The 12,057-nt window shown below is 42.5% G+C and overlaps 1 protein-coding gene across 3 annotated transcripts in view; it reads left to right on the forward strand.

The window, feature by feature from the left end:
• Positions 1-12,057, forward strand: part of mospd2 (motile sperm domain containing 2) — a 122,805-nt gene that overhangs the window by 87,516 nt on the left and 23,232 nt on the right. For all 3 annotated transcript variants that reach the window (XM_072514130.1, XM_072514128.1, XM_072514131.1), the window contains exon 13: positions 4,448-4,577. In XM_072514130.1, the coding sequence (XP_072370231.1) occupies positions 4,448-4,577 (130 nt within the window). The remainder of the gene's footprint in view (positions 1-4,447; positions 4,578-12,057) is intronic.

The following is a 12,057-nucleotide window of genomic DNA, read 5'->3' on the forward strand; positions in this document are numbered from 1 at the left end:
CTGTTCAATAACATGCAGGGAATACTTTCCACAAGCATTCTGTGCTCCTCTAGCATCTTCCAGAAAACTAAATCAACAATGAATCTAAATCCACAATGAATCTACTGTTGCTAATTCATTGGGTAGTAAACCTAGGAAACTAAAAACTGGGACACCTGGTAGGTGGGACCTCTACAAACGGGATAGTCTACACCGAGTGATACCAATATCCTGGGGGGGGGGGGGAAATTTGCTAATGCTCTTCGGGGGGGGGGGGGTTAAACTAATTCAGCAGGGGGATGGGAACCTGAATTGTAGCTCCAGTATACAGGAGGTTGAGAGTAGTGAGGTCATGAGTAAGGTTTCAAGGTCGCAGGAGTGTACTGGCAGGAAGGTGGTTTCAAGTATGTCTACTTCAACGCCAGGAGCATCCGGAATAAGGTGGGTGAACTTGCAGCATGGGTTGGTACCTGGGACTTGGATGTTGTGGCCATTTCGAAGACATGGATAGAGCAGGGACAGGAATGGTTGTTGCAGGTTCTGGGGTTTAGATGCTTCAGTAAACTCAGGGAAGGTGGTAAAAGAGGGGGAGGTGTGACATTGTTAGTCAAGGACAGTATTACGGTGGCAGAAAGGATGTTTGATGAGGACTCGTCTACTGAGGTAGTATGGGCTGAGGTTAGAAACAGGAAAGGAGAGATCACCCTGTTGGGAGTTTTCTGTAGGCCTCCGAAAGGGTCCAGAGATGTAGAGGAAAGGGTTGCAGAGATGATGCTGGATAGGAGCGAAAGTAACAGGGTAGTTGTTATGGGGGAATTTTAACTTTCCAAATATTGACTGGAAAAGCTATAGATGAGTACTTTAGATGGGTCAGTGTTTGTCCAATGTGTGCAGGAGGGTTTCCTGACACAGTATGTAGATAGGCCAACAAGAGGCGAGGCCACATTGGATTTGGTACTGGGTAATGAACCAGGGCAGGTGTTAGAATCTGCTTCCTTGAACCTTTTCATGTAAAATGCTTCAGACCTTGTTAACTGAGTGAAAAAGAATTCTCATCTCCCCTCTACACCTTTTATCAATGATTTGGAATCCATGACCTCTAGTTGTTGATTCACTCGCAAAAGGGAATAATTTTACACTCTTTCCTCTTGACAAACCTCCGATAATCTTAACCTCCATTAGATCACTTCTCCATTTGAAGGAGAACAGGCTTGACTTTTGCATGAAGATATTGACTGTCGTGCAAGACTCCTTCACCATACCTAGATCTTCACAGATTTTTAAGGAAAATATAAGAAATGTATCATATACTATTGTTCTTAGTACGGACACAGTGGTCAGACACCCCACTCTGTTGCATTGCAGATAGCGCAGCAGCAAAGTTGCTTGCAACAAGCACCCTGAAACATCAATATGACAATGAGATCATTTGTTTTTGTGATGTTAATAGCCAAAACACCAGGCGTAGCTCCTCCTCTTCAAAATAGACACAAGATATTTTATGTCTACCTGAGAGAGCAGATGGGACCTTGGTTTAATGTCTTATTTGAAAGATGGCACCTCTGACAATGCAGCACTCCCTCATTGTCAGCCTTAATTTTTGAGCTGAATTCCTGGAATAGGACTTGAACGCTGAACCTTCTGACTCAGGCAAGAGTGCTAGCAACTAAACCACGGATGAACCAACAAGACCAATGGGGCTGGCAAGTAAAGAAACAAAATATATGTTGAGGAGGTGTGAATGGCAGTTCCTGCCTGAAAGCAAAAAAGGGGAAAAGAAAGAAAAACCAAAACCAGCAAAAAAAAAAAGGAAACAAAATGAGAGCAGTGTTAATGATCTAAAATGATTAAACCTAGTGTTAAGTCCAGAATGTTTTGGAGTGACGAATTGAAACTTTGAGGTGTTGTTCCTCAATGGAACATTGCTATCCTCGGCCTCTTGCAATGTCAGATTGGGGACTGGTTGAGAATTAAAATTACATGTGACTGGAAGTTGAGGGTCTACTCCCAGACTTCATGGAGCTATTCTGAAAAGCAGTCACCTAATCTGCATTTGCTCTCCAATGTCAAGAAGACCACATCGTGAGCAGTGAATACAGTGTTACAAGTTGAGTACAGTGTTACAAATTGAAAGCAGTGCAAATAAATTGTCGTTTCACTGGAAAGGAGTATTTGAGGTATTGGACAGTGAAAGAAGAGGTGAAAGAGCAGGGGCGAAATTCTCCGACCCCCCCCCGCCGGTCCCAGATGGGCCGAAGTCCCGCTGCTAAAATGCCTGTCCCGCCGGCGTAAATTAAACCACCTACCTTACCGGCGGGACAAGGCGGCGCGGGCGTGCTCCGGGGTCCTGGGGAGGGGGGGGGGCGATCTGGCCCGCGATCGGGGCCCACCGATCCGCGGGCAGGCCTGTGCCGTGGGGGCACTCTCCCTTCTGCCTCCGCCACGGTCTCCACCATGGCGGAGGCAGAAGAGACTCCCTCCACTGCGCATGCGTGGGAATGCTGACAGCTGACGCTCCCGCGCATGCGCCGCCCGGAGATGTCATTTCCGCGCCAGCTGGCGGGGCACCAAAGGCCTTTTCCGCCAGCTGGCGGGGCGGAAATTTGTCCGGCGCCGACCTAGCCCCTAAAGGTTGGGGCTCGGCCCCCAAAGATGCGGAGCATTCCGCACCTTTGGTGCGGCGCGATGCCCGTCTGATTTGCGCCGTTTTGGGCACTAGTCGGCGGACATCGTGCCCATTCCGGAGAATTTCGCCCCAGGTGTTGGTTGCATCTCCTTCACTTGCAAGGAAAGGTGCTGCAGGAAAGGGAGGTGGTGTCGGGGTGACTGAGAAGTGGACCAGAGGTATCGTAGAGGGAACAGATTTTGTTCACAATTAATCTAATAGTTTACTAAAGGAATACAAAATAATAAAGTACGGTGTGAAGCTGTATTCCTAAAATTAGTGATGGGGAATTCCAGCCTTTTTGACACCCATTTTTACACTGAAAGTTCCGTTTGATTCTTAAGGTATTCGGGTGTGAGCTGGGAATGTTATGAAAGCATATGATTAACTGTGATCATATTTTGTCTTTACACACAATATAAAGTATGAATATTACACTTTTTGCACTCACTTTATCAATTTATGGAGGCTGTGAAGCTGCTGCTGTCCATTTGGATAACCTTTCATCAATTTTTTTTAAAAATCCACTTTTTAAATAAATCAATATTTTTAAAAAATCAGCTATTTTCTTATTTTTCCATTATCAATTGATTTTCTATTGTGCCAATCTTTTTATTTCATGAATAGCTATCTTAAATTTGGAATAGTTCTAAGTGCTCTATATTTGGGATGCAAAATTAAATGTACCTTTAAATCACTATTCTCAACTTCCATACCCTCCTACATTTGTCCTTATTAACCAACAGATCCTTATCCTTGAAGTTTTTTTTTCTAACAGCCTTCTTTTACAGCATTTGAGAATTGAGTCAGATGGGTGCTAAATGCTGACTTCTGTTCGTTCAACTTGTTGCTAATAATTGGTTCAGACTTTGACATGAATATGATTACTGAAATATAATGGAATTTGTCACTTGCATAAGGTGGGGGTTAACATTGTTTTAACAAACGCCAAACGAGAACAATTTGCTTTATGTAAAGACTGGAACTTTATTTCTAAACTCTTTTGGTCTGGTGCAGTCTGCACTGATTGACATAAGTGGAACATGCATTGTTTAGTTTTTGTGTCAGGTGTCAAATGTAATTAACGCCTGATCAATTTTTAACCATGAGCTCATATTGAAGAACTGCATTTATAACATAGTGAGCAAGGAGGATTAGTTTGCATTTGAAGTATTTTCCCCTCACTCAAAAGTTCCTTTTGTAAATTAAGTTAATTAAAGATGCAAGCACGATAATGTCAGTGACTTTGACATGTGAATAACAAGTTTAAGGCTGTTTAGCACTGGGTTAAATCGCTGGCTTTGAAAGCAGACCAAGGCAGGCCAGCAGCACGGTTCATTTCCTGTAACAGCCTCCCCGAACAGGCTCTGGAACGTGGCGACTAGGGGCTTTTCACAGTAACTTCATTTGAAGCCTACTTGTGACAATAAGCGATTTTTATTTCATTTTTCATTTCATTTTTTTTTTTTCGTTTAAACTTTGATCTAGATCACAGTCAGTCAGCCCCTCAAACATAATTGAGTTACTTCTGCCTGTCCTTTTTTTTTTTTAAAACAAGAAATGTTTTTAATAAAATGATAGAATCCCTGTACCACATGAGACCATTCAGCCCATTGAGTCTACGGATCGTAACATTTAAAATGGTACTGCTGACAATTGGCTTCTAGAAATGAAGACCCACCTATGGATTGGAAGGCTTCACTTTATAGGACCGCAGCATTTTATTCACTACTTGTTAGTTTTGTGGTTTCCTGTGGCAATCTCAAGCTACCAAGGTTTAAAATGTATTTTTTGTATTTTCAGGTGTTGAAGCCTCTCCCCAGGACAGGTTTCTGGTGATGGCAGCTGAAATGAATCAAGCAGCAGGAGGAGGCCCTCCTGATTTGGGCCAGTTCTGGAAGGAAGTCCCGAGAGACCAAGTGATGGAGCACAGGTATTGAAGAGTTATTTTTTTAATTTTACTCCAAATCTTCAATATTATCTTTATTACTTTTAGCGACTTGTGCTTTAGAAGTACATGGCTTTGGATTTCTTTCGATCTTAAATTAAGGTTGGAGCCACATTTGATCTAGTCTTGACTGTTTATACCTTTAAAATATTGAATGCTTACAACATATCTCCTCTTCATCTCTGCAGGGACCTTAATCCATAGTTTAATTACCTTGAATGTTAAACTCTGTGACACCTCCCTGTCACCCTTCACAATTTGTTTCCAACACTCTGTGACTTCACTACGCAAACTGCGACAAGCTTATCACTTTGTCCTTGCTCAGCTTCAGTTCCTCCCTGTGCCCTACAAGTTTCCCTGTCCTCTAAATCTATCCAAAAATCGACCTTATTAATCACTGTCTCCAACAGAAAATGTCCCTCCCATTCCTTGGCAGTAACTCCACTCTCTGAAGCCAATATTTTAATAACTGTAAACAGCAACATAATCTATTTTGTCAACCGTGACTTGGTGGTAATCTTAAGGTTGTGGCTCAAGGTACAGTCCAGAGACTTGAGTACATAATTTAACCTGGCAATTTGATGCAGTACTGAAGGAATACTGCATAGTTCCAGGTGGCATCTTTCAGATGAATGTTTAACTGTAAGTTCTGTGGATTGTCTTGGCTGAATGTTAATATTCCATGGAAGAAGGTGCAGTGGACAAGAATTCTCCCTGGGGTTGTCAGCAATATTTACCCATCAACCAAGTGACCCAGAAATTGCTGAAAAAATTGCAAAATAGCATTTGTTAATATTTGTGTGGGTGAGAAAAAGCAAGCCATTTGTGACAAAGTGCAGCATGATAGAAGTTTGATTCCTCTCAAATTCCTGGATAAATTGGAGTTGTTGCTCTTTTTAACCTTAGTCTATTTGCTCTGTTTAGGTCACCTTTGCTCATGACTCGCCAGGTATCTTTATGATACCGCCACGTGGTTCAAGTTCAGGTTATGATTAATAACACAGCACACCGCTTAGTAAGGATTAAAACAATGGTCATTTATTATATACAACAAGCAATATTAATACCCTAATACTACTTTCTATATAACAAACCTATCACTACTGGCCAATACTTAACTTAGGAAGAGCCCACCAGGTCAGGGAAACTAATGGCTTGTCCAATCAAATCTGGCCCGCGGGATTCAAAAGGCTGCTACAGGTCGGTGGCTAGTTGTCTTTACCGGATAGCGATCATTGGATTCAAACTTACGATACACGGTGGCTGGTCTTGCGAAGGTCTCGAGCAGGCGAAGATGAGAGAGAGAGAGAGAGATCTGAACTTGGACCTTTACTTTTATATGGCCCAGGGGCTTCCCGCCTCCCGGGGCGGCCCTTGGTCCTGAGTCCCAAGTGATTGGATTCTGTCCCCAGTCTCTGGGGTCGATGTGTCCAATGGTGAGGCGATTCCTCGATCGGGGGGTGGTTGCTCACCTGTCTTTGTTTCGGCCACTGCAGGCGCCGACAGGTCTGGCCCGATATTCAATTGCTATGTTGCAATTGTTCCCGGGGATAGCCGATTTAGCTGTGGATGTCTGAGTAGATTAGGTGTAAACAGTCCTGAATGAAACTGCGGATACCTGGGTTGATGGGCTGTTGATAGCCCTGAGTATCGATCTGGGCTACGTTCCCCGAGCTGAAGCTGCAAACCTGTCTTTTTGGCTGCTTTTCCCAGCAGTCTTTCGGGTTAGCCGTTTTAAACTGGGTTTTGGCCAGATTAATCGGAACGCAGCCATTTTACATGGCTACAGAGTTGGCCCATGAAAACTTTGCCAGAACATACACAACTTAGCAGTTCACCATGAGCATCCCTTCCCATTATGTGCAATGAAATTGCTGAACTTACACCATTGGTACAAAATTAATCTCCTAGCCAATTAGGGCTGGTAATTCATGTCCGTAACTGGATTCTTATGATGTGACTTCGCATCTTGCCATGCCATGGAGGGCAGAAAAGGTAACCGTGATACTCATGCAAGTGGCACATTGTCCTATGAGGTATTTTTATTGTTTCTGTTACTTTTCCTTTCTACATTCTTCCTCTTAATTCGCACTCTCTTTCTTCCTTCTAGTGGAAGGCAGCTCACTTCCACCTTCTCGAGGACAATTTAAGATGAGCAATAAATGCTGGGCGTGTCAGCCATGCCCATGTCCCCTGACTTATGAATAATTATTTTTCTGCATATCCAATTTGACTCTTGATTTCTTACCATAATTTGCTTTTCTCTATCGTTAAATTTCATTGGTTAGGGTGACTAGAAACACTATTCATGAAGTGCCAGATGCCCAATTAACATCTTTATGCATTACAACTTCATATCTTCCAGAATTTGAGGTGCAAAAATAATTTAACCTGAAAGTGGGATAAAAATCAAATTTACAGCTTCCTACGATGTGCTGTTCCAGCAATTTCTGGGCTACTGTCTGCTCATTTGAGTTTCAGAAAAGGTTTATGCTTGGCTGGGTAAAGTTTAGATCAATATTCATAGCAGTACTTTACGTCTGGGGATTTTTTGGGGGGTATTTTATTGTGGAAGTCCTTGAACATAAGAAATAGGTCCTTTAAAATTCCAGATATAAAGATCCTGCCAGCAAGTTATTTAATAAGAAAATTTCAATATGACTGCACCAAGTAATGAGATGCTCAGCATTGAGTATATTTGAGGATTTCATCAAACCAAATAAATGTTTGAAGAGCAGTGAAGCATAATTTAGCTATCCATGTATGGTTGTGCTCATTTATGACCATCTACATATGAGCAAGCTGATTATAAACTTCCAGCTGAGTGAGGACTGAAAAGACCCAGCTGGCTTGACAAGTCCTTTAGGGTTTGATTTCTTATAGACATTTTCTTTTTGAAGGCAAGTACTTGAGTACTGTACTTAATCAAGACTGGCAGTAATGCCACAGGCTCATTTGATCAAAGATACTTTATTTTTCATTAAAGATGCATAATTTCCAGCTGCTTTCTAAGTGTGTTAATAGTGATGAAACACCTATCTGAAATATGATGTTGGAAATCTTATTGTTTTAGAATTGTTTATGTACTGCATATTGGGTGCATAAAACGTGTAATCTTGTTTGTAGGACACCCTGCATTTGTGATCTGAGTGTTTTTGGTACTTACCATTGTTCAGTAATTAGCCTAAGTTGCCAGTTGATGGCAATGGGCGATGGTTTTCTGAACCTGAATGTTCTATGCCAGTCAGAGGAATTAGCAGATCTCCCCATTGTTATTGCCATTGTAACTGAAATACATTTTGAATGCAGTGACAGACAAATGCAAGGGTGGAGAGATCAAAATGCTATCTCTGGCTCCAAACTGGAATTTTTCTTCTTTGCTTTCAATAAAGGAAAGGCAGTGAAAATATAATACAAACTTTTCCCATTCCTATTTCCAAAACCTGTCAGTGTTGTGTATTCTTCATCAAACTGGCAAATGGTTTACAGTTTTAAGTTCCTTAACTAGGAACTGAGCAGTGACTTCTTTACTGCTCTGGGATAACCTCCTGCAATGCCCTGGCTTCCAGTGTCAAAAATGCTCCCCTGGCAGCTTTGGGGCAGTAGCAGCAGGGCCAAAAAGCACCCTTTAATCTCTTGCCTGGTGTATGATATTCCTGGCTGGGTTGAGATGGATTCCATCGCCTGCTTTGCCAGGCTGATGGAAATTTTTTTTCCAAAATATTACTGCTAATTTAGCAGGATGCCCAAAGCGGCCTCACACTGTCATTTAACTGTCAGCTATTCCTGGTTCTCAGTACTGGTGCTGCTTTTAAGTGAACCTATATAGGAGATTGGCTGATGAATTATCTACTTCTGTAGCCAGTTACATCAGTGTTAAAACAAGCCTGAAAATGCAGTATATTTACAAGATGATAAAGCCAGAAATTCATGTTGCTCTCAGAACCTGGCAGCACTGACATTTAGAATGTAATGAAGCAACATTTGTCACAAGCAGGGGAAAATGTTCCCTTTTCATCTATTTGTAAAATCAAACTCTTATTAACTATAAAGCAGATATGGGTGTCATCCCAGTTTTTGAAGTTTATAATTCCATTGTCACTCAATAAACTTCAGCCTACTCTAAATTTAAATGATCTGATAATTCAGGGTTTAAGCAAAAAATATTATTTTTATGGCTTGTTACTTAAATTGGATTTTGGGGATAATTCCATTCTTCATGTGAAAATGTGATTTCAACAATCAGGAGCAAACTAAAGTTTCCCTTTATGATCAGTCACTACAATCAATGTACACTTAATGAGGATGAAACTTCCACTAAATTGTTTGTGTGACTGAATGAATGGCATATTATTTGAGGAACATGCGTGGATGAAAATCCAATTCAGTGTGGGGAGTGCAATTAAAAATGGCAATCTGTATTTGAATTATAGTGAGATTCAATACTGTTGGAATGTCACAGCACTGAGTGCATTAAATTTATTGGAACAAACTGAAGTTAAATTTGGGAGTCGCAGTTTAAGATAATCATGGACCTCTCTTGCTGTAAAAATAATGTTGAGACTCCCCATTATTCTTGTGGGAATCAAGTGGCAAATTCAGGTTTGCATCAAAACAACACTTCTGCAGCAATTTAGTTTTAAGCGCCCTTCCCAATGGTGTGAGTAGCCTTAATTACCAATAGCCTCTCTGGCACTGAATATTAACATTTGCAATTGATGAATCTAATTTCTTCAGATTTTAATAGTTGGAAAAATTGTTTACTTTTTCTCTTCTTCCAGTTTTTCTTCCCCACTAATTATATTGTTTTCTGTATCTAACTTTACATGAAATTCAATTTTTAACCTATACCTCATTAATGTGTTTCATAATTCGTCAGCCTGTTTCAGGGGACATGCAGTTACATTCCTTGTTCCACCACAGGTCCCTGATGTCCTATAAAGGATGTCATGTGTTTATGTCCAATTTGCTGTGTGTATTTGCCAGCCACAATAAATTCATAGAACATAGAACAGTACAGTACAGGCCCCTCGGCCCACGATATTGTACTGACCATTTATCCTAATCTAAGATCAACCTAACTTACACTCCTTCAATTTACTGCTGTCCATGTGCCTGTCCAAGAGTCGCTTAAATGTCCTTAATGACTCCGACTCCACCACCTCTGCTGGCAGTGCATTCCACGCACCCACCACTCTGTGTAAAGAACCTACCTCTGACATCTTCCCTATACCTTCTTCCAATCACCTTTATGTCCCCTCGTGACAGCCATTTCTGTCCTGGGGAAAAGTCTCTGGCTATCCACTCTATCCATGCCTCTCATCACCTTGTACACCTCTTATCAAGTCACCTTTCTTCCTCCTTCGCTCCAGTGAGAAAAGCCCTAGCTCCCTCAACCTTTATTCATAAGACATGCCCTCCAGTTCAGGCAGCATCCTGGTAAATCTCCTCTACACCTCTCCAAAGCATCCACATCCTTCCTATAATGAGGCGACCAGAACTGGACACAATATTCCAAGTGTGGTCTAACCAGGGTTTTATAATGCTGCAGCAAAACCTCGCGGCTCTTAAACTCAATCCCCCTGTTAATGAAAGCCAACACACCAAACGCCTTCTTAACAACCCTATCAACCTGGGTGGCAACTTTGAGGGATCTATGTACGTGGACCCCAAGATCCCTCTGTTCCTCCACACTTCCAAGAATCCTGCCTTTAACCCTGTATTCAGCATTCAAATTCGACCTTCCAAAATTAATCACTTCACATTTATCTAGGTTGAACTCCATCTGCCACTTCTCAGCCCAGCTCTGCATCCTGCCAATGTCCTGTTGTAACCTGCAACAGCTCTCAACACTATCAACAACTCCACCAACCTTCGTGTCACCAGCAAACTTACTAACCCACCTTTACACTTCCTCATCCAAGTCATTTATAAAAACCACAAAGAGCAGAGGTCCCAGAACAGATCCCTGCGGGACACCACTGGTCACTGACCTCCAGGCGGAATACTATCCATCCACTACCACTCGCTGTCTTCTTTCGGCCAGCCAATTCTGTATCCAGACAGCCAAATCTCCCTGTATCCCATGCCCCCTAACTTTCTGAATGAGACTACCATGGGGAACCCTATCAAATGCCTTACTGAAATCCATATACACCACATCCACTGCCCGACCTTCATCAATGTGTCTTATCACATCCTCAAATAATTCAATGAGGCTTGTGAAGCATGACCTGCCCCTCACAAAGTCATGCTGACTATCTTTAATCAAACTATGTTTTACTAAATAATCATCAATCCGATCTGTCAGAATCCTTTCCAAAATTCTGCTCACCACAGATGTAAGACTGACTGATCTGTAATTCCCAGGGATTTCCCTATTCCCTTTCTTGAACAGGGGAACAACATTCGCCTCCCTCCAATCATCCAGTACTACTCCAGTGGAGAGTGAGGAAGTAAAGATCATCGCCAACGGCATATCAATCTCCTCCCTCGCTTCCCGTAGTAACCTTGGGTATACCCTGTCAGGCCCTGGGGACTTAAATCCAGCACATCCTCCTTCTTAATATCATCCTGTTAGAGTCTAGTAACCTAGTTCACGCTGTTCTCCTGAGCAACAAGGTCCCTCTCGCTAGTGAATACTGAAGCAAAATATTCATTTAGGGCCTCCCCTTCCTCCTCAGACTCTAGGCACAAGTTCCCTCCATTCTCCCTGATCGCCCCTACTCTCACTCTGATCATCCTGTCATAAGTGTAGAATGCCTTGGGGTTTTCCCTAATCCTTCACTTCAGGGCTTTATCATGCCCCCGTCTAGCTCTCCTAAGTCCATTTTTTAGTTCCTTCCTGGCTACCTTGTGACCCTCTAGAGCCGTGCCAGATCCTTGCTTCCTCAACCTTGCGTAGCTTCCTTCTCCCTCTTGACTAGAAGCTCAATTTCTCTTGTCATCCAAGGCTCCTTCACCTTACCATTCCTTCCTCGTCTCAGTGGGACAAAACTATCCAGCACTCGCAGCAAGTTCTCCTTAAACAACCCCCACATTACTGTTGTGCATTTCCCCAAGAACAACTGTTCCCACTTTATGCTCCTCAGCTCCTGTCTAATAGCAGTATAGTTTCCCCTCCCCCAATTAAATACATTCCCAAACTGTCTGTTCCTATCCCTCGCCATGACTATGGTAAAGGTAAAAGGAGTTGTGGTCACTGTCACTGAAATGCTTTCCCACGGAGACATCTGACACCTAGCCTGGTTCGTTGCCAAGCACCAAGTCCAATATGGCCTCCCCACTAGTCGGCCTATCTACATATTGATTCAGGAAGCCTTCCTGTACACCCCTGACAAATCTGCTCCATCCAAACCATTTGCAGTAAGGAGGTTCCAGTCAATATTAGGGAAGTTAAAGTCACCCACGACAACAACTCTTTTGCACCTTTCCAAGATCTGCCGCCCAATCTGTTCCTCCATCT

The sequence above is a fragment of the Scyliorhinus torazame genome, chromosome 8 (genome assembly GCF_047496885.1).
Source record: "Scyliorhinus torazame isolate Kashiwa2021f chromosome 8, sScyTor2.1, whole genome shotgun sequence".
In the NCBI taxonomy this organism is placed as follows: domain Eukaryota; kingdom Metazoa; phylum Chordata; class Chondrichthyes; order Carcharhiniformes; family Scyliorhinidae; genus Scyliorhinus; species Scyliorhinus torazame.